Source organism: Pseudophryne corroboree, chromosome 3, assembly GCF_028390025.1.
Source record: "Pseudophryne corroboree isolate aPseCor3 chromosome 3, aPseCor3.hap2, whole genome shotgun sequence".
NCBI lineage: Eukaryota > Metazoa > Chordata > Amphibia > Anura > Myobatrachidae > Pseudophryne > Pseudophryne corroboree.
Window position 1 is genome coordinate 698,678,404 of NC_086446.1, and position 27,354 is coordinate 698,705,757.

At 45.9% G+C, this 27,354-nt stretch overlaps 1 protein-coding gene across 6 annotated transcripts in view; it reads right to left on the reverse strand.

Moving 5' to 3' along the window:
- Positions 1 to 27,354, reverse strand: part of IDE (insulin degrading enzyme) — a 133,022-nt gene that overhangs the window by 13,320 nt on the left and 92,348 nt on the right. For 5 of the 6 annotated variants that reach the window (XM_063962047.1, XM_063962045.1, XM_063962042.1 and 2 more), the window contains 5 exons: positions 16,507 to 16,651; positions 13,960 to 14,070; positions 12,915 to 13,035; positions 6,999 to 7,090; positions 22 to 133 (listed from right to left, as the gene is read on the reverse strand). In XM_063962047.1, coding sequence (XP_063818117.1) covers positions 22 to 133; positions 6,999 to 7,090; positions 12,915 to 13,035; positions 13,960 to 14,070; positions 16,507 to 16,651 — 581 coding nt within the window. Of the gene's footprint in view, positions 1 to 21; positions 134 to 6,998; positions 7,091 to 12,914; positions 13,036 to 13,959; positions 14,071 to 15,963; positions 16,109 to 16,506; positions 16,652 to 27,354 lie in introns of all 6 variants that reach the window. The other variant, XM_063962043.1, reaches the window with a different exon arrangement.

Below are 27,354 nucleotides of genomic sequence, written 5' to 3' on the forward strand. Positions count from 1 at the left end.
TGGAGGTGCGGCGGATCTTACTGTCAGGCAGCTGTACTTCTCTGTATCTGACCAGCTGACTTGGGAGAAGGGGTTTGGTATGAGCATGCTCAATAAGTGTATCCTCCACCATCTGCATGACGCCCAGTGCAGTCTGCAATGAAAGAGGCAATATATAATGGATAGGCATCCAGTGGGAGCGCCAAGTATAAATGCTGGACAAGCAGATGATCTAGCAGCAAATGTAAGCATCCCTTACCATTGGCGGTAGGGTACAGCTTAAAGAAAAGCATGACATCCCTAAGGATCAAAGGGCTCAATGCTTTTGTCGTTAAAATTGCGTAAAAGGAGTGTCTCCTCCTTTTTTATGTAACCCCATTATTCAGCAATGGGTTAACGGAGAAGATAATACAATTATCTTCTCCAGTAATACCCATCTCACCGACTATCGCACAGTAGGGATCAATCCATTCATCTCTATAGTGCATTAACGTTTTATGCCATTCAGCAAGCATCAAAACGATAAACTTCCCAATAACAGATTACTTTATATAACGCCATTTCAGAATGGCCTTCTATGAAGAAAATCCTTAATTTCTCGAAAACTGCAGAGACAGAGGGTAATTTTTCCACCAGCCCCTGCAGGATCTTGAAAGTCCGTCCCAGTCTGCTTCCCTGCAGTGTGACGAGTGGCAGGTGTATGTCCAGCCCCTGCCTCCCAAAAGTGTCTACATTTCTGAAAAGGTGTGCATAGGCTTTATAATAGTCTATACATTTATATTCATGTGGTTTTATATAAAGAATGTATCTCTAAAATATAAATATTACACCACATAAATATGAACGTATACAGACTTATATTAAGTCTAGGAACACATTTTAATAAAAGTAGACACTTTTGGGAGGCTGTAGCTGGACATACATCTGCTGCTCATAAGAGCATGACTGAGCATGCGCACAACACGAAAATAAGAATTTACTCACCGGTAATTCTATTTCTCGTAGTCCGTAGTGGATGCTGGGACTCCGTAAGGACCATGGGGAATAGCGGCTCCGCAGGAGAATGGGCACAACTAAAAGAAAGCTTTTGGTCTAACTGGTGTGCACTGGCTCCTCCCTCTATGACCCTCCTCCAGACTTCAGTTAGGATACTGTGCCCGGAAGAGCTGACACAATAAGGAAGGATTTTGAATCCCGGGTAAGACTCATACCAGCCACACCAATCACACCGTATAACTCGTGATACAATACCCAGTTAACAGTATGACAAAAACTGAGCCTCTCAACAGATGGCTCAACAATAACCCTTTAGTTAAACAATAACTATATACAAGTATTGCAGACAATCCGCACTTGGGATGGGCGCCCAGCATCCACTACGGACTACGAGAAATAGAATTACCGGTGAGTAAATTCTTGTTTTCTCTGACGTCCTAAGTGGATGCTGGGACTCCGTAAGGACCATGGGGATTATACCAAAGCTCCCAAACAGGCGGGAGAGTGCGGATGACTCTGCAGCACCGAATGGGCAACTCTAGGTCCTCCTCAGCCAGGGTGTCAAACTTGTAGAATTTAGCAAATGTGTTTGACCCCGACCAAGTAGCTGCTCGGCAAAGTTGTAGAGCCGAGACCCCCCGGGCAGCCGCCAAGAAGAGCCCACCTTCCTCGTGGAATGGGCCTTCACTGATTTAGGATGCGGCAGTCCAGCCGCAGAATGTGCAAGCTGAATCGTACTACAGATCCAGCGAGCAATAGTCTGCTTTGAAGCAGGTGCACCCAACTTGTTGGGCGCATACAGGATAAATAGCGAGTCAGTCTTTCTGACTCCAGCTGTACTGGAAACATACATTTTCAGGGCCCTGACTACGTCCAACAACTTGGAAGCCTCCAAGTCTTTTGTAGCCGCAGGCACCACGATAGGTTGGTTCAGATGAAAGGCTGATACCACCTTAGGGAGAAACTGGGGACGAGTCCTCAATTCTGCCCTATCCATATGGAAAATCAGATAAGGGCTTTTACATGACAAAGCCGCCAATTCTGACACACGCCTGGCCGAAGCCAAGGCCAACAACATGACCACTTTCCACGTGAGATATTTCAATTCCACGGTTTTAAGTGGCTCAAACCAATGTGACTTTAGGAAATCCAACACCACGTTGAGATCCCAAGGTGCCACTGGAGGCACAAAAGGGGGCTGAATATGCAGCACTCCCTTAACAAAAGTCTGAACTTCAGGTAGTGAAGCCAGTTCTCTCTGGAAGAAAATCAATAGAGCCGAAATCTGGACCTTAATGGAACCCAATTTGAGGCCCATAGTCACCCCTGACTGTAGGAAGTGCAGAAAACGGCCCAGCTGAAATTCCTCCGTTGGGGCCTTCCTGGCCTCACACCACGCAACATATTTTCGCCAAATGCGGTGATAATGGTTTGCGGTCACTTCTTTCCTAGCTTTAATCAGCGTAGGAATGACTTCCTCCGGAATACCCTTTTCCTTCAGGATCCAGTGTTCAACCGCCATGCCGTCAAACGCAGCCGCGGTAAGTCTTGGAACAGACAGGGCCCCTGCTGCAGCAGGTCCTGTCTGAGCGGCAGAGGCCATGGGTCCTCTGAGATCATTTCTTGAAGTTCCGGGTACCAAGCTCTTCTTGGCCAATCCGGAACAATGAGTATAGTTCTTACTCCTCTTCTCCTTATTATCCTCAGTACCTTTGGTATGAGAGGAAGAGGAGGGAACACATAAACCGACCGGTACACCCACGGTGTCACTAGAGCGTCCACAGCTATCGCCTGAGGGTCTCTTGACCTGGCGCAATATCTTTCTAGCTTTTTGTTTAGGCGGGACGCCATCATGTCCACCTGTGGCCTTTTCCAACGGTTTACAATCAGTTGGAAGACTTCTGGAAGAAGTCCCCACTCTCCCGGGTGGAGGTCGTGCCTGCTGAGGAAGTCTGCTTCCCAGTTGTCCACTCCCGGAATGAACACTGCTGACAGTGCTAACACGTGATTTTCCGCCCATCGGAGAATCCTTGTGGCTTCTGCCATCGCCGTCCTGCTTCTTGTGCCGCCCTGTCGGTTTACATGGGCGACTGCCGTGATGTTGTCTGACTGGATCAGTACCGGCTGGTTTTGAAGCAGGGGTTTTGCCTGACTTAGGGCATTGAAAATGGCCCTCAGTTCCAGAATATTTATGTGTAGGGAAGTCTCCTGACTTGACCATAGTCCTTGGAAGTTTCTTCCCTGTGTGACTGCCCCCCAGCCTCGAAGGCTGGCATCCGTGGTCACCAGGATCCAGTCCTGTATGCCGAATCTGCGGCCCTCTTGAAGATGAGCACTTTGCAGCCACCACAGCAGACACACCCTGGTCCTTGGAGACAGGGTTATCAGCCGATGCATCTGAAGATGCGATCCGGACCACTTGTCCAACAGGTCCCACTGAAAAGTTCTTGCATGGAACCTGCCGAATGGAATTGCTTCGTAGGAAGCTACCATCTTTCCCAGGATCCGCGTGCAGTGATGTACCGACACCTGTTTTGGTTTTAGGAGGCCTCTGACTAGAGATGACAGCTCCTTGGCCTTCTCCTCCGGGAGAAACACTTTTTTCTGTTCTGTGTCCAGAACCATCCCCAGGAACAGTAGACGTGTCGTAGGGACCAGCTGTGACTTTGGAATATTTAGAATCCAGCCGTGCTGTTGTAGCACCTCCCGGGATAGTGCTACTCCGACCAACAACTGCTCCCTGGACCTCGCCTTTATCAGGAGATCGTCCAAGTACGGGATAATTAAAACTCCCTTCTTTCGAAGGAGTATCATCATTTCGGCTATTACCTTGGTAAATACCCTCGGAGCCGTGGATAGACCAAACGGCAACGTCTAGAATTGGTAATGACAATCCTGTACCACATATCTGAGGTACTCCTGGTGAGGATGGTAAATGGGGACATGCAGGTAAGCATCCTTGATGTCCAGTGATACCATGTAATCCCCCTCGTCCAGGCTTGCAATAACCGCCCTGAGCGATTCCATCTTGAACTTGAATTTTTTTATATATGTGTTCAAGGATTTCAAATTTAAAATGGGTCTCACCGAACCGTCCGGTTTCGGTACCACAAACATTGTGGAATAGTAACCCCGTCCTTGTTGAAATAGGGGCACCTTGACTATCACCTGCTGGGAATACAGCTTGTGAATTGCCTCTAGCACTGCCTCCCTGCCTGAGGGAGTTGTTGGTAAGGCAGATTTGAGGAAACGGCGGGGGGGGGGGGGGGGGGGGGGGGGAGACGTCTCGAATTCCAGCTTGTACCCCTGAGATACTACTTGAAGGATCCAGGGATCCACCCGTGAGCGAGCCCACTGATTGCTGAAGTTTTTGAGACGGGCCCCCACCGTACCTGGCTCCGCCTGTGGAGCCCCAGCGTCATGCGGTGGACTTGGAGGAAGCGGGGGAGGACTTTTGCTCCTGGGAACTGGCTGTATGCTGCAGCTTTTTCCCTCTACCTCTGCCTCTGGGCAGAAAGGACGCGCCCTTATGGGGGCCGAAAGGACTGTACCTGATAATACAGTGCTTTCTTTGGCTGTGAGGGAACATGGGGTAAAAATGCAGACTTCCCAGCTGTTGCTGTGGAAACGAGGTCCGAGAGACCATCTCCGAACAACTCCTCACCCTTATAAGGCAAAACTTCCATGTGCCTTTTAGAATGTGCATCACCTGTCCACGGCCGAGTCCATAACCCTCTCCTGGCAGAAATGGACATTGCACTTATTTTAGATGCCAGCCGGCAAATATCCCTCTGTGCATCTCTCATGTATAAGACTGCGTCTTTAATATGCTCTACGGGTAGCAATATAGTGTCCCTGTCTAGGGTATCAATATTTTCCGACAGGGAATCTGACCACGCAGCTGCAGCACTGCACATCCATGCTGAAGCAATAGCTGGTCTCAGTATAATACCTGTGTGTGTATATACAGACTTCAGGATAGCCTCCTGCTTTCTATCAGCAGGTTCCTTTAGGGCGGTCGTATCCGGAGACGGTAGTGCCACCTTCTTTGACAAGCGTGTGAGCGCTTTATCCACCCTAGGGGATGTTTCCCAACGTGACCTATCCTCTGGCGGGAAAGGGTACGTCATTAGTAACCTTTTAAAAATTACCAGTTTCCTATCGGGGGAAGCCCACGCTTCTTCACACACCATTTAATTCCTCAGATGGAGGAAAAACTACTGGTAGTTTTTTCTCTCCAAACATAATACCCTTTTTTGTGGTACCTGGGGTAACATCAGAAATGTGCAACACATTTTTCATTGCCTCAATCATGTAACGTGTGGCCCTATTGGAAGTTACATTAGTCTCATCGTCGTCGACACTGGAGTCAGTATCCGTGTCGACATCTGTGTCTGCCATCTGAGGTAGCGGGCGTTTTAGAGCCCCTGATGGCTTTTGAGACGCCTTAGGCAGGCACAGGCTGAGAAGCCGGCTGTCCCATATTTGGTATGTCGTCAAACCTTTTATGTAAGGAGTCGACACTGTCACGTAATTCCTTCCATATAACCATCCACTCAGGTGTCGACCCCGCAGGGGGTGACATCACATTTATCGGCATCTGCTCCGCCTCCACATAAGCCTCCTCAGCAAACATGTCGACACAGCCGTACCGACACACCGCACACACACAGGGAATGCTCTGACAGAGGACAGGACCCCACAAAGCCCTTTGGGGAGACAGAGAGAGAGTATGCCAGCACACACCAGAGCGCTATATAACACAGGGATGAACACTATAACTGAGTGATTTTCCCTTATAGCTGCTTAAATATATATATCTGCGCCTAAATTTAGTGCCCCCCCTCTCTTTTTTACCCTTTGTAGCTTGAAAACTGCAGGGGAGAGCCTGGGAGCGATCCTTCCAGCGGAGCTGTGAGGGAAAAATGGCGCCAGTGTGCTGAGGGAGATAGCCCCGCCCCTTTTTCGGCTGACTTTCTCCCGCTTTTTTATGGATTCTGGCAGGGGTATTTTTCACATATATAGCCTCTGGGACTATATATTGTGATTCTTTGCCAGCCAAGGTATTAATATTGCTGCTCAGGGCGCCCCCCCCCCCCAGCGCCCTGCACCCATCAGTGACCGGAGTGTGAGGTGTGCATGAGGAGCAATGGCGCACAGCTGCAGTGCTGTGCGCTACCTTGTTGAAGACCGAAGTCTTCTGCCGCCGATTTTTAGGACCATCTTCATGCTTCTGGCTCTGTAAGAGGGACGGCGGCGCGGCTCTGGGACCGGACGATCGAGGTCGGGTCCTGTGTTCGATCCCTCTGGAGCTAATGGTGTCCAGTAGCCTAAGAAGCCCAAACTAGCTGCAAGCAGGTAGGTTCGCTTCTTCTCCCCTTAGTCCCTCGTAGCAGTGAGTCTGTTGCCAGCAGATCTCACTGAAAATAAAAAACCTAAATATACTTTCTTTTCTAGGAGCTCAGGAGAGCCCCTAGTGTGCATCCAGCTCAGCCGGGCACAAGATTCTAACTGAAGTCTGGAGGAGGGTCATAGAGGGAGGAGCCAGTGCACACCAGTTAGACCAAAAGCTTTCTTTTAGTTGTGCCCAGTCTCCTGCGGAGCCGCTATTCCCCATGGTCCTTACGGAGTCCCAGCATCCACTTAGGACGTCAGAGAAATAGGAATTCCGAAAACAAAGCCTTCTTGAACTTTGCAGGAACAGCGCACGGCCGTAACTGCTTTTCCTTCAAAGTTTGTTTTGCTGCAGTGAGAAAAAAAATACATATATATTGTGGCGATATTGCCGGATAATATTTGGGACAATATCGCAATTTTTGTTGAACTGAGCCCTTACTGAGGAGACTTTCAAGCACCAACAATAATTAATATGTGGGCAGTTACCATTATGTATTGCGAGACAGTATCACTGCTTTAATGATCGGAAGCACCACACACAGCACAGCTCACCTGACGCAGTGAGGAAGCCCAACAAGTACAGGATAAAAGTTATCTGTAATTGCTCTATGTACATATTAATATACCTGCTTTGTTATATTGCCATGGAGAAGGGCTTCAACATGCAACCGGGACAGCACCTGAGGAATGAAGGCTTTCAGACGGGGAAGAGTCACATCTGGAAGAGACAGGGAGATGCCTTTAGAACTACACTGAATGGTCATCATTATTAATCTCCGTTATGGAGTGAATACATTTATTGTATTAATCATCAGGTTTGACTATTCCTGAGAGATTGTGTATTAATTGTGTGGAATGTTGAACGATCAACTAAAAAAGCCAAAACAGTAATAATGGCGACTAGCAATAATACATAAAGCGATACATGATCCTGTGCTACTAAATAATCAGAATGCATTACAGCAGGGAAGATTAGAAAGGTATAAATCCAGCTAACATCCAGAATGCTATCCGAGATCATGAAATACATGACATTTTGTGGGCAAATATGTATTTTCAATTTAAAGCATGTTTTCCCAGAGACGGAGAACTCTTTAATAATAACATTATGCAAATAGAACGTGTACGCTGTAACCGAATATTAGCTTTCTTTAGTCTGACAGCCGATCAGTGGCCAAGGCTTAGCACAGACCATTTCTTCTTGTACCACTGCATTAAGTCCATCAGAGCAATTGTTTAATCCATCAGATTGCTGATATGTATCTGAAGCACATGCATTTTTCAGGACGGTAGTAAATAAAATAGCTAAATGCGATCACGGGGATGCAGAGGGACGTTCTACAATCTTAATGGAATATAAACTATGATCTCAGACTAGAGCCTGATTCAAAAAGGTATGCAAATGCATTTACAGAGGTGATTTCACTTGCTGAGCAAAAATCTGCCAATGACTGAAACGCCATCTTCTGCATAGGGAACCTACTGCCGGCATCTCACATCCGCCGCTTACATAGAAAAGCGGGTACATCGGACCTCCGAGCAACCCTACTCTGTCTCAGACCTTAGATGCCGTGGGCTCATCAGCTGCGAATTGGCAGTGGCAGGCTTTGGCATGCCCAGAAAACGCTCCCGACACGCCTGTGGTTTTCTAGCCACCCTCCGTTACTTCCTACAAATGCTGACTACCCGTCCCCCGCTTTGCTAATAAATCCTCTGTGTATCCACCATCGCTAATCAAATGCTGTGTGCGCAGTGCGGCTCTAGAGCATGGCGGGAAATAATCACTCTACTGCGTACAACACAGTCACTGCATACATCTCTGAATCAGGCCCCAAGTCATTTCAATGCAGACCTTTTTAACTTATTTATCTCAATTACTAGATCCGACGTTCGCTATCAAACTGCCCAATGTAGACGTCAGAGACAACACTGCTGTAGGGTAAGAGGGACACCACTGCTAGTGGACCAGTTTACCTTAACCTGACCGGTGCTATGGAGCATGCGGAGAGTAAACCAACAATAAAAATAAAACAAAGTGTGATGTTTCCATTTTGTATTGAAAGACAGGAGCAGAGCCTCTGCCTATAATCCACTCGCTGCCTGACCCAGTTTCTACATTTGTGCTTTGCAATCTTCCAGCACATGTGTTCACGCTTCAGAGCAAATAGCTGTGCTTGTTCAGGTGGTATCAGGAGATAAAGCTGTGCTTTCTGCAGAGCAGAGAACATGATTTATAGGGGAGCCGGGAAGGCAAATGAAGTATTATAGAACTGGAAAACGGTCTATTAGAGCAGCGGCGAATATCACCCCTGGCATAAACAAAGGTTTCCATGCAGAGGAAATACATAAAAGATAGAAATGCGATGTTCCAGGAAAAGTAATAACTAGTGTGAACGTGCTCCTGTCTGCAGACAGGAGAGAAATCCTATACAGATCCGCAAACAGGAGCGCCAGGGGTCCGTCTGACAAATACATAGCAACATGCTGAATGCAGCCAGGATTGGGACTATATCCAACACAATAGATGAACTAGACCGGAGAAAACTATTCAGCTGAAGACACAGCAGTTTATAGCACAGAAATTGGAAGTGTTTGTGGGTACACATTATTCATAAAATGGCACTTTGTAGGTTCCAACATCTGTTACTGAACATACTGTGTAGGAATGGAGTGATATCCCTCATGCAAAGTCTAACTTCATTTATTAATTCGGCTGACTCTAAACTGTCTATACATTAAGCCAGCTCAAACCCCGAATGTGTTTGTGCTCTCCTGTAACGTGGTACCTGTTCCTTTGGAACGTTTCCTGCCTAGCATGAATCACAGGTGCTGTACTGCATGCAGCTTCTAGTGGACCTACTCCTATTACAGCTACACTGCTACAGTCCGATAATGGTCTGATGATTGACTCTCATCGATCTTTGTTGCCTAGGGTGCTGATTCAGATGTGGACGCAGCGACTGTAAGAAATTATGCTAATGCCGCAGGAGGCAGACACCTCCTGCCATCTTATGTGATCTGCTGCTGCATCTGAAGACGCAGCATCAGCTCAATCTGCATGAACTTCGGGTCATCTGTGTAACCCACAGTTCAGAAAAAGAGAGAACATGCAGGCGCACACTCCAAACACTAAGGACACTGGCAATCAGAACAGTTAACATGGTATAAAACTGGGTTTTCTGGGGGGCCAAAAATATGGGCCCACCTACCACAGCCTGGTGACCTCAGCAGGTGGGTCCCTAACATTCCTAAGGTTCAAGTTCAGAGCACGGGATCCCTCTGGCTAGCACAACCCAACTGCCCCAAGGTATCACACTAGTGATTAAAGTGTTAAAATGTGTTAAATTAATAAGAAGTAGCAACTGTGCTAAAAGTGCTATAAACTGTAGGTGTGTTCAAGTTTATTTTTAAGTTTTACCATTTCTTAGTACTTTTTCATGCACAGTTGTGCTCATAAGTTTACATACCCTAGCAGAATTAGTGATTTTCTGGCCATTTGTCAGAGAATATGAATGATAACTCACAAACTTTTCTTTCACTCATGGTTAGTGGTTGGGTGAAGCCATTTATTGTCAAACAACTGTGTTTACTCTTTTTAAATCAAAATGACAACAGAAACTACCCAAATGACCCTGATCAAAAGTTTACATACCCCAGTTCTTAATACCGCGTATTGCCCCCTTTAACATCAATGACAGCTTGAAGTCTTTTGTGGTAGTTGTGGATGAGGCTCTTTATTTTCTCAGATGGTAAAGCTGCCCATTCTTCTTGGCAAAAAGCCTCCAGTTCCTGTAAATTCTTGGGCTGTCTTGCATGAACTGCACGTCTGAGATCTCCCCAGAGTGGCTCAATGATATTGAGGTCAGGAGACTTAGATGGCCACTCCAGAACCTTCAATTTATTCTGCTGTAGCCAATGACAGGTCAACTTGGCCTTGTGTTTTGGATCATTGTCATGTTGGAACGTCCAAGTACGTCCCATGCGCAGCTTCCGTGCTGATGAGTGCAAATTTTCCTCCAGTATTTCCCGATAACATGCTGCATTCATCTTGCCATCAATTTTGACCAAGTTTCCAGTGCCTTTGTAGCTCACACATCCCCAAAACATCATCGATCCACCTCCGTGTTTCACAGTAGGAATGGTGTACCTTTCATTATAGGCCTTGTTGACTCCTCTCCAAATGCAACGTTTATGGTTGTGGCCAAAAAGTTCAATTTTGGTCTCATCACTCCAAATGACTTTGTTCCAGAAGTTTTGAGGCTTGTCTCTGTGCTGTTTGGAGTATTGTAAGCGGGATGCTCTGTGGCATTTGCGTAGTAATGGCTTTCTTCTGGCGACTCGACCATGCAGCCCATTATTCTTCAAATGCCTACTTATTGTGCATCTTGAAACAACCACTCCACTTTTTTTCAGAGAGTCCTGTATTTCAGCTGAAGTAATTTGTGGATTTTTCTTTGCATCCTGAACAATTTTCCTGGCAGTTGTGGCTGAAATTTTTGTTGGTCTACCTGACCGTGATTTGGTTTCCACAGAATCCCTCATTTTCCACTTCTTAATTAGAGTTTGAACACGGCTGATTGGCATTCTCAATTGCTTGGATATCTTTTTAAATCCTTTTTCTGTTTATACAGTTCAATTACCTTTTCCCGCAGATCCTTTGACAATTCTTTTGCTTTCCCCATGACTCAGAATCCAGACACGTCAGTGCAGCACTGGATGAAAGATGCAAGGGTCTTTCAGGAGTCCAGAAACTCACTGACCTTTTATACACACACACTGATTACAAGCAAACAGATCACAGGTGAGGATGGTTACCTTTGGTAGCCATTCAAACCCGTTTGTGACAACTTGTGAGCATGTTATCAGGCCAAAATCTCCAGGGTATGTAAACTTTTGATCAGGGTCATTTGGGTAGTTTCTGTTGTCATTATGATTTAAAAAGAGTAAACCAAGTTGTTTGACAATAAATGGCTTCACCCAACCACTAACCATGAGTGAAAGAAAAGTTTGTGAGTTAACATTCATATTCTCTGACAAATGGCCAGAAAATCACAAATTCTGCTAGGGTATGTAAACTTATAAGCACAACTGTACTCTACCTCTCTGCAGCGCCAAATATATTTTTTTATCTGCAGATTTTGGAACAAAATTAAATTTCCACAGAATCCTACTCTCCATGCCTAATATATATCCTACTCTCCATATAATATAATACCCCTTTCAGACATCAGACACGGGAAACTGCCGGCTCTAGGATGCCGGCAAATTCCTTGGCCTGCGTTCCATGACCATGGTCAGTAAAAGGGTCTTAGGGTGCAATTCAGAGTTGATTGTAGCAGCAAAGTTGTTAGCAGATGAGCAAAACCATATGTGCACTGCTGGGGGGGGGGGGGGGGGGGGGGGGGGGCAGATATAACATTTGCAGAGAGTTAGATTTGGGTGGGTTAATTGTTTCTGTGCAGGGTAAATACTAGCTGCTTTATTTTTACACTGCAATTTAGATTTCAGTTTGAACACACCTCACCCAAATCTAACTCTCCCTGCACTTTATATCTGCCCCCCTGCAGTGGACATGGTTTTGCCCATCTGCTAACAAATTTGCTGCTGCGATCAGGTCTGAATTAGGCCCTTAGTCCCTAGTTGTTTGTATTCAGACATACCAAAATGCCGGGTTGATGCGCGTTCATGTACATAAACCTGGTATTTTGAGGCATGTCTGAAAGGGGTCTACTATACCTAATTCGCTCATAATTCGAATTCAGGACTGAGGCCTAGGTAGTCCTCACATCCTGATGACCCCCCAGCATTTAAATTTGCCTTGGCTAGAAGTAGGGAATTCAGTTTGGGGGGATTCTGCTTATTAGTTACAGCAGCAGACATCTTAGAACAGGAAAACTTTAATTTTGTCCATGTTGTATATAAAGAATCGTCCAGTGAATGAATAATTAAGGGCTTGTGTGAAAAGATGGTGTAGCTAGAAGATACAACATAAAAACAACTATGAGACATGTGCTATCGTCACTACTTTGTCTGTTTTTAAAAGAAATGTTTGGTTTAAAGTAACAGAATTTTACAACCAAAATACAGGAGAGGTCCAGAAATGACCAGCGATTGAACGCTCAAATCCAGTGAATGAACATGGTGTCATACTAATATACTTTAATAAAACAAAATGAGACACTTGATTGGCTGAGAAGCTTAAAGCACGTTTTGATGCATTAAGGCTGCTTACCACCTAGTGAGGAGGTGCTAGTCATGGAAATGTCCCACAGTCAACAGCAGAAGATGAAATGTCAGTGCTGCCTAGAAGGAACTCCCCCACTGCTTAAAGTTATGAGCTCTTACTTGCAGCCCTTCTGAGGCACTTTCTAGTTGGAGAAGATGCAGTCACTGGGACAGCTGACGCTGGCAGAACTTTTAACCAGAGACATTTTTTTTTTTTTTCTTAATTCAATGAATCTCTGAAATGCTATTTACTGATGTTTACAGGACTGCAATGTCATATCCATCTCCTGTAACACTGGCCATCTTTTATAACGTACCTTCTAATGCATCTCTCAGTTCATCTTTTGTCCAGGCCACTTCTGTCATCAGCAATCTCAGGTAATACATTGCATGCTTGTGAGGCTGCTCTGCCCGGAAGTTGTTGAGAGACCGCATGTACTAAGAAAGAAACATCCACCCGCAAAATGACATTAGCACTTCAATCAACTGCATGCGACTGGATATCTGACAGTGCTGAGGATAAGGCTAAATGTGCAGTGTCTGGTTCCAATGCTCTAATTCCTGTACTCCCTCGTACCCAGCTCCACAACAGTTATACACGATGGGAGCAGCCCATTTGTGGGCTGGGGCATGGGCCAAGAAAATGTACCACGTCAATTCTCCAAATGCATAACAGCTATAGACTTTGTATCAGGTAACTGGGCTTACATATGTAATACAAGTTGTGGCAGTTTCCCCAAGTGGGGAAGCATAATGGGGCGCCGGAGGCGCGAAAACACACGGGATAGGGGCACTTATCCCCGATCCAATGTGTTATTGCACGATCGCGGTTACTGTTTCGGACAATAAAATGGCCTCTAATTGGATACTGCAATAATGACAGTCATTTATCCATCCGTTTTTACCGGCAGAAAGTGCTTCGGGCTAATAGGATACTGGCCATAATTTATTAGGGGAGGCAGTCAATTGCCCGCCTGTCGTGATCCCGGAAGTCAGGATACCGACACCGGAATCCCGACACCAGCTGAAATACCGGCAGTCGGAGTCCTGACCGCCGGCTTGTTACCCCTCTTGGGTGGTGGTTCACGCCACCACCAAAAAAGGAATAAAATAGAAACCCGCAAGGGGACACGCTGCGCTCGCCGCCGAGATCCCGGCTGTCGGGCTCCTGACCGCCAGGATCGCGTACTGATCCCTGTATTAGTTAGTATTGAACTAGGGCTAAAAATCATACTTCTCTCACCATGCCCAGTGACCTAAGGACCCCATTAGACACTGGGCAGCTCTATACTGTTGGTCTCGCCAGTAACTAGTGTACTCTCTTTTCTGCAGTCACATTATAGGTTTCCATAGACAACTTACCGCTTCCTTATTTATCTCAAATCGCTTTTCATCGATTTGAAAAGTGGCCATTTTCTCAATGATCTTCTTGAGCAGGATATGCTGCTTGTCATTGTAGCCTTTCACAGAGAGCTGGAAAACAACCCACTCGTGTCAGTGTGTCACCCACGGAGGACTCGCTGTTACTAGGTAACAGACAATCACTTCACCTGCCACTGCCGTAGTTACAAGCACTCCACAGTCACTCTGTTACAAACCTTCTAAAGAGGAAAGTTTAGGTGCTACCTGTAACAACCAATCAGATTCTAGCTACCATTTATCTAGTACATTCTATAAAATGACAGCTAGTATCTGATTGTTTGCTATAGGCAACACATTCACTGGTCCTCTTTAGAAGGTTTGCTAGAACTTCCCCTAAATTAGGTACCTGAAGTACAAGTGGCCCCAACGCAATGGGGGCAGGCAATTAGTGGCCTGAACCAATAACCAGCCTGCAAATCCTGTGGGAACAAGCGGTATCAGTGAGGCACGTGTGTTTATCATGTACCCCATGCGCAGTGATGTCACTTGTTCCTATTGATCTGGAAAGGCTGCATTGTAATGAATACTGCATTGTTCCGTGTTGTCTGCGTGTAGGTAACTGGTATACTTCAAGCACATGTAATAACTACACATCTATAGCATCATCAAGTAAGGTCCCACATTCCGCAGATCACACATGCAGCAGATACAGTGACATTAGTTTATTAACTGGTGTTAAGATGACGTTGTGCACACAATCCCTACAAGGGATTGCTATCTGCTGACACATGATGAAATGCCGCTACAGTAAAAGCAGAATATAAAACCTACAACAGTATATTTAGGTGTACTTATGCCAAGGTGCTGATTATATTTTGCATCCAAAACCTGCAAAGACACTGTGCTGCTTAATGTATTATCTCACTGCCCGCCGCCTAAATCCGGGGACAGCGGGAAGGGCCTGAACATTCTGCAGTTATATTCTTGTTTATTGCTTACAGGTGTAAGTATCCCTTTAAAAATATATAATAAAAAAAAAAATCTAATAATAATAATAATTAAAAAGAAAATCTAATAATAATAATAATAATAATAATAATAATAGATAGTGTAGCGGTCTCATTTTTGTCATCACATCTACAAACAACTGTCACTTTAGTAGAAGCAAAAAAAGGGTATTTAAAACCCTCACAGTATAAATGCTTCGCTTGCTGAAATTGCACATGAACATGCAAGGCACACCACGTTAAAGGCCAAAAAACAAACAAAAACAGTGGCATATGAGCAGTAGTCGGCATAGATTACCTACACATCCATTCTCACATGGACTAGGTGACTTGGGAAAAACCACAGCAGTGAGGCTGAATATTGCTCAATCTTCCCCAGTGGTAAATTAGTATGCAGACTGCGCAAGATGTGGTTAGTACAAGCAGAAAAACAGCAGAATACCTAGAGGGGTTGGTTAATGAACGGATGCTGTAAGCGTGAATGTGCTGAACCCACGGCAACCAACCCAATTCATTGTTTTTTACTAAAATGCACTAGTGCAGTGTTTCCCCAACTCCAGTCCTCAGGGACCCCTAACAGTGCATGTTTTCCAGATCTCCTCAGTACCACATTATTTTATTTTAACCAGTATCTGTGTATCTTTTAAAATGTGTCAGCCAGTACTGAATACACATGTGCACCAACTAGGATATCTGGAAAATATGAACGGTTAGGGGTCCTTGAGGACTGGAGAGGAGAAACACTGCACTAGTGAAATGATGGAGAATCTTATTGGTTGCTTTCGGTTACAGTACATTTGTGTCTAATGTGTCATAACGCCCCAAGTATAAAATAACAAGTGCAAAAAAAAAAAAGGAAAGATGTAAAACATAAAAACCCCGTTGTTGCCCAGCAGGGTACATGTGCAGAGAAAAGCCTAAGAAGCACCCCACTCGGTTAGAAACGCCTTTTCATGCCATAATGGGAAGTCAGTGCTCCCTTTAAAGATTTACTTACTAGAATTGCATTCATTGCTGATGCAATGCCATAGCTGACACCTGCGAGGCGGGCTGCATATGTATACTCTTTTAAATCATCCTTCAGTAACCTTAGAAATAGGTAAGTCATGTTGCAATGGAGGGGGTCAGCATAAAGGTAGCGACTAACAAGGACAAAAAATAATAATAATAAAATGAAAAAGAAAAGAAAAGAGAAAACTAAACTCTATACCACAAAGCAGTGACATGAACGTGGATGGAGGACCATGACAAAAAGAGTATGAATATGCAGCTTCACAATCACATTGTCTTGCTTGTGATGGGATAGTCTGTATGAGGACGGGCAGAATTTGGTTTTCCACGGATTAATTTTCCCATAAATATAAGATGTAATCCAAATTCAGCTCAGCACTGAGCGGCCTGGCAAATACCAGAATGATGAACCAGTACAGAGATGGGGGGGAAATAAAAGGCGTTCTTCTGCCTCCCTGCCATAAAGGAAACTTTCAGAGGGAGGAGAGTAGGACCTGGTCTTGTATCTGCCATGCTTCAAAGTACTTACATACATCCCATAGATGGTATTTTGGAGGTCATAGTTCAAGTCGGCTAGTTCTGCTGCATATGCATACTCGTTGAGAGAATCTTTAAGCAGTTCAAGGTACAAATAGGCCATGTTACAATGCAAAGGATCCACATAAGCAAATGGGCTGAAAGAGAATATTGAAATTAAAGTCTAGCTTAATTGCTTTCTTGTTCCAACAGTTTTTCCTTTCTTATACCAGAAGGGGGCGACCTCTGGCTCCCCGGATAGTATGGCACTATTATTATTGTTGTTCATTTGTAACTGTGCTGCAGCACCCCACATCGCCGGACACTGGGGCAGACAAAGCAAACATAAAACAAGGTAGACAAATAGATGCAGACATGAATACAAAAAGGACAGGACATATTTAATCAATTTTCAAGTTCATATAAAAGTACGACACGCTGTACAAGCAGAACAGTGAACACAGTAGGATGTATATTCTGGTTATATGCAATAAGAACGTATTAGACCGGTCTCCAGAACGCCGGGATCTCGACAGCCGGCATTGTAACTGCATCCCATATTGGACAGTATAATTTCCTATTAATAGTTATGGTTTGGTTATTGCTGAAGTACATGATTTCTGCCAAGTAAGCGGATTTGAATTTTATAGGACAAGCTGTCTAACACATCCCAAGTTTAGGCAACCCATGGCTCACCAAGTGGAATACACATCCCAGCCTGCTTCCACAAGGCTAAACCAAACTGTAGTCACTGTTAGAAGGTTGAAGTAGTCAAATCGGATTCTTGGCCGATCGATGATCACTTTCATCTATGGACACTGGCTGCTCTAGGACAATACGTGACACCCACATGTGCCATACTTCAACATAGACATGTAAGTATCCCACCAACAACTGCATGTTCCCCCAGAGCCTTTAGCCATTAAAGACCACAGCACTCACCCCTGAACAGCCTCAGAAACATAGAAAAAAACTTTTGGAGGCACTGGAAGAATGCATATACAGGTTGAGTATCCCTTATCCAAAATGCTTGGGACCAGAGGTATTTTGGATATCGGATTTATCCGTATTTTGGAATAATTGCATACCATAATGAGATGTCATGATGGTGGTACCTAAATCTAAGCACAGAATGTATTTATGTTTAATATACACCTTATACACACAGCCTGAAGGTCAGTTTAGCCAATATTTTTTATAACTTTGGGCATAAAACAAAGTGTGTGTATATTCACACAATTCATTTATGTTTCATATACACCTTATACACACAGCCTGGGGGTCATTTAATACAATATTTTTAATAACTTTGTGTATTAAACAAAGTTTGTGTACATTGAGCCATCAAAAAACAAAGGTTTCACTATCTCACTTTCACTCAAAAAAGTCCGTATTTCGGAATATTCCGTATTTCGGAATATTTGGATATGGGATACTCAACCTGTATGTAGGAGGGGTGGGAGTAAGGTTTCGCTGTTGGAGTGCCTTATGCAATGTGTGATTTCAGGGTATCTCAGTGCATTATATGGTAATGCATGTAAGCTATCTCCCTGTAATATATGTCTGCTGAGTGATGGCCCATCTGCTGGATAAAAGAATAACGAAAGAGCTTGCAGAAGACTTTGGGGTGGTAAAGGTTGATGGGTGGTGGGTAAAGGTCTCATGATCTAGATCTGTAATTAAATCAATGACACCATGGATTTAGGCCTAACTACTAAACTGATAGAACAACATACACCGACGTTGCACAGATTAGATCTCAAGTCTCAACGCTCCTCTGTTATATTGTTCATACATCCAAAATATATTTGTGTTCCAAAAATTATTATTACACATTCATTTATATAGTGATGGTTCATTAAGGAGAACGGCATTTGCCTTGGTGCACTGAACCTGTAAAGAAATACATGGAATGCATATCTAAACCATGGTAAGGTACATGCTAGTTGCCTCACTCCATAGCCATTCCCATGTAATGCATACAAGGCTGCAAACTCCTGGAAATTAGACAATAATGTGAAGCTAAGTCACAAATTCGGTTCTTCTTTCTACCAATTTTACAATGCAAAAATTTGTGAAAGGGTCGACCCAGGTTGAAATTCCTGGGACTTCGACCCAGGAATCTACCAGGGTTGGAGACCCAGGATTTTCGATCCGGGTTAGCACTTCCACACAGACAAAATACCCGTTTTGATCTGCAAATTACTGGGTAGAAATTCTTGACCCGGTAATTTGCTTGTCTGTATGAAAGTGGGGGTCAGATAGCTGAAATGGCGTGTAATTGCTGGGTTTTCTGCCTGAGAAGGGTATAAGAGATCTGGGCAAGCTGCAGTATGTTCCAGTGCTGACCTCCTGCCCTATATACTTCCCTTATTCGCTCTATTTTATTTCATTCTCACAATCTGCTTTTCTGCTGACATTTTATTATTTCATTTATTGAAGGTAAGAAGTAAAAACGCTAAGGGGTATATGCAATTGTGGTCGAATTCCGGCTGGAATTCGACAGTTTTTAAATTCGACACAATTCGACAGTCAGACACCCTCCCGCCAGGACCCGAATTCGATATATTCAATAAAAAACGAATTCGACATACCCGTTGTCGAAAAACGGACCAACTGACGATAGTGTGCATCCTGGATTCGACTTCATGAACGGCACAAAAGTGTTTAAAAAATCCTGAAAAAAAATGCGTGGGGTCCCCCCTCCAAAGCATAACTAGCCTCGAGCTCTTTGAGCCGGTCCTGGTTGTAAAAATACGGGGGGGGGGGGGGGGAATTGACAGGGGATCCCCCGTATTTTAACAACCAGCACCGGGCTCTGCGTCCGGTCCTAGTGCAAAAAATACGGGGGACAAAAGACGTAGGGGTCCCCCGTATTTTTCACACCAGCACCGGGCTCCACTAGCTGGAGAGATAATGCCACAGCCGGGGGACACTTTTATACCGGTCCCTGCGGCCGTGGCGTTAAATCCCCAACTAGTCACCCCTGGCCGGAGTACCCTGGAGGTGTGGGGACCCCTTAAATCAAGGCCCCCCCCCTCCAGCCACACCCAAGGGCCAGGGGTGAAGCCCGAGGCTGTCCCCCCCATCCAAGGGCGGCGGATGGGAGGCTGATGGCCAAGTGACAAAATAAAGAATATTGTTTTTTGTAGCAGAACTACAAGTCCCAGCAAGCCTCCCCCGCAAGCTGGTACTTGTAGAACCACAAGGACCAGCATGCGGGGGGAAAACGGGCCCGCTAGTACCTGTAGTTCTACTGCAAAAAAAATACCCAAATAAAAACAGTACACACACACCGTGAAAGTAAAACTTTATTACATACATGCACGCCGACACACACATACTTACCTATGTTGACACGACGACTCGGTCCCCTTCACCAGTAGAATCCACGGTGTACCTGTAAATAAAATTATACTCACAAAAATCCAGTGTAGATCTGTCCTCTTCTTGTTTGTAATCCACGTACTTAGCAAAATAATAAAACGCAAAACCCGATCCACGCACTGAAAGGGGTCCCATGTTTACACATGGGACCCCTTTCCCCGAATGCCGGGACCCCCGTGACTGCTGTCACAGAGGGTCCCTTCAGCCAATCAGGGAGCACCACGTCGTGGCACTCTCCTGATTGGCTGTGTGTGTCTGAGCTGTCATGCGGCGCATAGCACTATGCCGCTTCATTATATTCAATGGTGGGAACTTTGCGGTCAGTGGTTGAGGTTACTCACGGTCAACTGCTGACCGCACAGCCAATCAGGAGAGTGCCACGACGTGGTGCTCCCTGATTGGCTGAAGGGACCCTCTGTGACAGCAGTCACGGGGGTCCCGGCATTCGGGGAAAGGGGTCCCATGTGTAAACATGGGACCCCTTTCAGTGCGTGGATCGGGTTTTGCGTTTTATTATTTTGCCAAGTACGTGGATTACAAACAAGAAGAGGATAGATCTACACTGAATTTTTGTGAGTATAATTTTATTTACAGGTACCCTGTGGATTCTACGTGGCGATGGGGACCGACTCTTCGTGTCAACATAGGTAAGTATGTGTGTGTCGGTGTGCATGTATGTAATAAAGTTTTACTTTCACGGTGTGTGTGTACTGTTTTAATTTGTTTTGTTTTTTGCAGTAGAACTACAGGTACCAGTGGGCCCGTTTCCCCCCGCATGCTGGTACTTGTGGTATTATCTCTCCAGCTAGTGGAGCCCGGTACTGGTGTGAAAAATACATCTTTTGTCCCCCGTATTTTTTGCACCAGGACCGGACGCAGAGCCCGGTGCTGGTTGTTAAAATACGGGGGATCCCCTGTCAATTTTCCCCCCGTATTTTTACAACCAGGACCGGCTCAAAGAGCCCGAGGCTGGTTATGCTTGGGAGGGGGGAACCCACGCGTTTTTTTTTCAGGATTTTTAACCCATTCCCACTGAAAAACATGCTCTGATCTCTCCATATTATTTTAGTCAGTAAAAAAAAAATATATATATTCTTTTAAAAAATATATTAAATAATACTTGTGGCTCCTAATAGACAAACCCAAGTAGATAATCCCTTCTAATATAAATAGATATGCTATTAGCAATAAAAAAAAAACACACAAAAAACATGTTTTTAAAAATAAGAATTTACTTACCGATAATTCTATTTCTCGTAGTCCGTAGTGGATGCTGGGGACTCCGTAAGGACCATGGGGAATAGCGGCTCCGCAGGAGACTGGGCACATCTAAAGAAAGCTTTAGGACTATCTGGTGTGCACTGGCTCCTCCCCCTATGACCCTCCTCCAAGCCTCAGTTAGGATACTGTGCCCGGACGAGCGTACACAATAAGGAAGGATCTTGAATCCCGGGTAAGACTCATACCAGCCACACCAATCACACCGTACAACTTGTGATCTGAACCCAGTTAACAGCATGATAACAGAGGAGCCTCTAGAAAAGATGGCTCACTACAGCAATAACCCGATTTTTTGGTAACAATAACTATGTACCAGTATTGCAGACAATCCGCACTTGGGATGGGCGCCCAGCATCCACTACGGACTACGAGAAATAGAATTATCGGTAAGTAAATTCTTATTTTCTCTAACGTCCTAAGTGGATGCTGGGGACTCCGTAAGGACCATGGGGATTATACCAAAGCTCCCAAACGGGCGGGAGAGTGCGGATGACTCTGCAGCACCAAATGAGAAAACTCCAGGTCCTCCTCAGCCAGGGTATCAATTTTGTAGAATTTTACAAACGTATTTGCTCCTGACCAAGTAGCTGCTCGGCAAAGTTGTAAAGCCGAGACCCCTCGGGCAGCCGCCCAAGATGAGCCCACCTTCCTTGTGGAGTGGGCATTTACAGATTTTTGGCTGTGGCAGGCCTGCCACAGAATGTGCAAGCTGAATTGTACTACAAATCCAACGAGCAATAGTCTGCTTAGAAGCAGGAGCACCCAGCTTGTTGGGTGCATACAGGATAAACAGCGAGTCAGTTTTCCTGACTCCAGCCGTCCTGGAAACATATATTTTCAGGGCCCTGACAACGTCTAGCAACTTGGAGTCCTCCAAGTCCCTAGTAGCCGCAGGCACCACAATAGGTTGGTTCAGGTGAAACGCTGAAACCACCTTAGGGAGAAACTGAGGACGAGTCCTCAATTCCGCCCTGTCCGAATGGAAAATCAGATAAGGGCTTTTACAGGACAAAGCCGCCAATTCTGACACGCGCCTGGCACAGGCCAGGGCCAACAGCATGACCACTTTCCATGTGAGATATTTTAACTCCACAGATTTAAGTGGTTCAAACCAATGTGACTTTTGGAACCCAAAAACTACATTGAGATCCCAAAGTGCCACTGGAGGCACAAAAGGAGGCTGTATATGCAGTACCCCTTTTACAAACGTCTGAACTTCAGGGACTGAAGCTAGTTCTTTTTGGAAGAAAATTGACAGGGCCGAAATTTGAACCTTAATGGACCCCAATTTCAGGCCCATAGACACTCCTGTTTGCAGGAAATGTAGGAATCGACCCAGTTGAATTTCCTCCGTCGGGCCTTACTGGCCTCGCACCACGCAACATATTTTCGCCAAATGCGGTGATAATGTTTTGCGGTTACATCCTTCCTGGCCTTGATCAGGATAGGGATGACTTCATCCGGAATGCCTTTTTTCCTTCAGGATCTGGCGTTCAACCGCCATGCCGTCAAACGCAGCCGCGGTAAGTCTTGGAACAGACAGGGTCCTTGCTGGAGCAGGTCCCTTCTTAGAGGTAGAGGCCACGGATCCTCCGTGAGCATCTCTTGAAGTTCCGGTTACCAAGTCCTTCTTGGCCAATCCGGAGCCACGAATATAGTGCTTACTCCTATCTCAGTACCTTGGGTATGAGAGGCAGAGGAGGGAACACATACACTGACTGGTACACCCACGGTGTTACCAGAGCGTCTACAGCTATTGCCTGAGGGTCCCTTGACCTGGCGCAATACCTGTCGAGTTTTTCCCAACGGTTTATAATCATGTGGAAGACTTCTGGGTGAAGTCCCCACTCTCCCGGGTGGAGGTCGTGCTGAGGAAGTCTGCTTCCCAGTTGTCCACTCCCGGAATGAATACTGCTGACAGTGCTATCACATGATTTTCCGCCCAGCGAAGAATCCTTGCAGCTTCTGCCATTGCCCTCCTGCTTCTTGTGCCACCCTGTCTGTTTACGTGGGTGACTGCCGTGATGTTGTCTGACTGGATCAACACCGGCTGACCTTGAAGCAGAGGTCTTGCTAAGCTTAGAGCATTGTAAATGGCCCTTAGCTTCAGGATATTTATGTGAAGTGATGTCTCCAGGCTTGACCATAAGCCCTGGATATTCCTTCCCTGTGTGACTGCTCCCCAGCCTCGCAGGCTGGCATCCGTGGTCACCAGGACCCAGTCCTGAATGCCGAATCTGCGGCCCTCTAGAAGATGAGCACTCTGCAACCACCACAGGAGGGACACCCTTGTCCTTGGTGACAGGGTTATCCGCTGATGCATCTGAAGATGCGACCCGGACCATTTGTCCAGCAGGTCCCACTGGAAAGTTCTTGCGTGGAATCTGCCGAATGGGATTGCTTCGTAGGAAGCCACCATTTTACCCAGAACCCTTGTGCATTGATGCACTGAGACTTGGCTCGGTTTTAGGAGGTTCCTGACTAGCTTGGATAACTCCCTGGCTTTCTCCTCCGGGAGAAACACCTTTTTCTGGACTGTGTCCAGGATCATCCCTAGGAACAGAAGACAAATCGTCGGAACCAGCTGCGATTTTGGAATATTGAGAATCCAATCGTGCTGCCGCAACACTACCTGAGATAGTGCTACACCGACCTCCAACTGTTCCCTGGATCTTACCCTTATCAGGGAATCGTCCAAGTAAGGGATAACTAAAATTCCCTTCCTTCGAAGGAATATCATCATTTCGGCCATTACCTTGGTAAAGACCCGGGGTGCCGTGGACCATCCATACGGCAGCGTCTGAACTGATAGTGACAGTTCTGTACCATAAACCTGAGGTACCCTTGATGAGAAGGGTAAATTTTGACATGAAGGTAAGCATCCTTGATGTCCCGAGACATCATGTAGTCCCCTTCTTCCAGGTTCGCAATCACTGCTCTGAGTGACTCAATCTTGAATTTGAACCTCTGTATGTAAGTGTTCAAAGATTTTAGATTTAGAATCGGTCTCACCGAGCCGTCCGGCTTCGGTACCACAACAGTGTGGAATAATACCCCGTTCCCTGTTGCAGGAGGGGTACCTTGATTATCACCTGCTGGGAATACAGCTTGTGAATGGCTTCCAAAACTGTCTCCCTGTCAGAAGGAGACATCGGTAAAGCCGACTTTAGGAAACGGCGAGGGGGAGACGTCTCGAATTCTAATTTGTACCCCTGAGATATCACCTGAAGGATCCAGGGGTCTACTTGCGAGTGAGCCCACTGCGCGCTGAAATTCATTGAGACGGGCCCCCCACCGTGCCTGATTCTGCTTGTAAAGCCCCAGCGTCATACTGAGGGCTTGGCAGAGGTGGGAGAGGGTTTCTGTTCCTGGGAACTGGCTGATTTCTGCAGCCTTTTTCCTCTCCCTCTGTCACAGGGCAGAAATGAGGAACCTTTTGCCCGCTTGTCCACGAAAAGACTGCGCCTGATAATACGGCGTCTTCTCATGTTGAGAGGCGACCTGGGGTACAAACGTGGATTTCCCAGCTGTTGCCGTGGCCACCAGGTCTGAAAGACCGACCCCAAATAACTCCTCCCTTTAATAAGGCAATACTTCCAAATGCCGTTTGGAATACGCATCACCTGACCACTGACGTGTCCATAACCTTCTACTGGTAGAAATGGACAACGCACTTAGACTTGATGCCAGTCGGCAAATATTCCGCTGTGCATCACGCATATATAGAAATGCATCTTTTAAATGCTCTATAGGCAAAAATATACTGTCCCTATCTAGGGTATCAATATTTTTAGTCAGGGAATCCGACCACGCCAACCCAGCACTGCACATCCAGGCTGAGGCGATTGCTGGTCGCAGTATAACACCAGTATGTGTGTAAATACATTTTAGGATACCCTCCTGCTTTCTATCAGCAGGATCCTTAAGGGCGGCCATCTCAGGAGAGGGTAGAGCCCTTACAAGCGTGTGAGCGCTTTATCCACCCTAGGGGGTGTTTCCCAACGCACCCTAACCTCTGGCGGGAAAGGATATAATGCCAATAACATTTTAGAAATTATCAGTTGTTATCGGGGGAAAACCACGCATCATCACACACCTCATTTAATTTCTCAGATTCAGGAAAACTACAGGTAGTTTTTCCTCACCGAACATAATACCCCTTTTTGGTGGTACTCGTATTATCAGAAATGTGTAAAACATTTTTCATTGCCTCAATCATGTAACGTGTGGCCCTACTGGAAGTCACATTTGTCTCTTCACCGTCGATACTGGAGTCAGTATCCGTGTCGGCGTCTATATCTGCCATCTGAGGTAACGGGCGCTTTAGAGCCCCTGACGGCCTATGAGACGTCTGGACAGGCCCAAGCTGAGTAGCCGGCTGTCTCATGTCAACCACTGTCTTTTATACAGAGCTGACACTGTCACGTAATTCCTTCCAACAGTTCATCCACTCAGGTGTCGACCCCCTAGGGGGTGACATCACTATTACAGGCAATCTGCTCCGTCTCCACATCATTTTTCTCCTCATACATGTCGACACAAACGTACCGACATATAGCACACACACAGGGAATGCTCTGATAGAGGACAGGACCCCACTAGCCCTTTGGGGAGACAGAGGGAGAGTTTGCCAGCACACACCAGAGCGCTATATATATATATATACAGGGATAACCTTATATAAGTGTTTTTCCCCTTATAGCTGCTGTATCTTTAATACTGCGCGTAATTAGTGCCCCCCCTCTCTTTTTTAACCCTTTCTGTAGTGTAGTGACTGCAGGGGAGAGACAGGGAGCTTCCCTCCAACGGAGCTGTGAGGGAAAATGGCGCCAGTGTGCTGAGGAGATAGGCTCCGCCCCCTTATCGGCGGCCTTATCTCCCGTTTTTCTATGTATTCTGGCAGGGGTTAAATGCATCCATATAGCCCAGGAGCTATATGTGATGCATTTTTTGCCATCCAAGGTGTTTTTTATTGCGTCTCAGGGCGCCCCCCCCCCCCCAGCGCCCTGCACCCTCAGTGACCAGAGTGTGAAGCGTGCTGAGAGCAATGGCGCACAGCTGCAGTGCTGTGCGCTACCTTGTTGAAGACAGGACGTCTTCTGCCGCCGATTTTCCGGACCTCTTCTGCCTTCTGGCTCTGTAAGGGGGCCGGCGGCGCGGCTCTGGGACCCATCCAGGCTGGGCCTGTGATCGTCCCTCTGGAGCTAATGTCCAGTAGCCTAAGAAGCCCAATCCACTCTGCACGCAGGTGAGTTCGCTTCTTCTCCCCTTAGTCCCTCGATGCAGTGAGCCTGTTGCCAGCAGGTCTCACTGAAAATAAAAAACCTAAACTAAAACTTTCACTAAGAAGCTCAGGAGAGCCCCTAGTGTGCACCCTTCTCGTTCGGGCACAAAGATCTAACTGAGGCTTGGAGGAGGGTCATAGGGGGAGGAGCCAGTGCACACCAGATAGTCCTAAAGCTTTCTTTAGATGTGCCCAGTCTCCTGCGGAGCCGCTATTCCCCATGGTCCTTACGGAGTCCCCAGCATCCACTTAGGACGTTAGAGAAAAATTTTATTAGATCCCGCCAGCAAAATGAGGCGGACTGAAATTGACGAAATTACTGTCGAAAAGCACTATTGTCGAATCGACATTCTTCAATTGAATATACTTTTGCCGAAAAGCCGCATTTTTACCATTGCAGACATGTCGAATTTGACTACTGTCGAATTGCAAAAAGTCGAATTTGAAACGGACGTTTTTTTTTGTCGAAAAGTACTGTATTGCATTGTCGAATCATTTTTTTTGTGTCGAAAATGCCCTGTTTTTCGACATTTGCGGCAATTCGACCGCAATTGCATATGGCCCTTATATGTTACAGCCAAGTTAAGCAAGCACGATTTGATGTGGGTCATAGTACATGAAGAACTGCAGTCAGTACAGTGCAGGTAATCAATATGTGCACCTGCCCAGCAGCCCAACTACCCGGATTACATGTCACCAATTTGTACTTCCAATAAGTACGCTCTACCCTTGTGGAATAAATAGGGGATGTAATCATGTTGCCTATAGATATAGCACTGTTTCAGCAGTCTCCATTGGTGGAACGTATATTGGGCCTAATTCAGAGTTGATAGCAGCAGCAAATTTGTTAGCAGTTGGGTAAAACAATGTGCACTGCAGGGGGGCAGATATAACATGTGCAGAGAGATT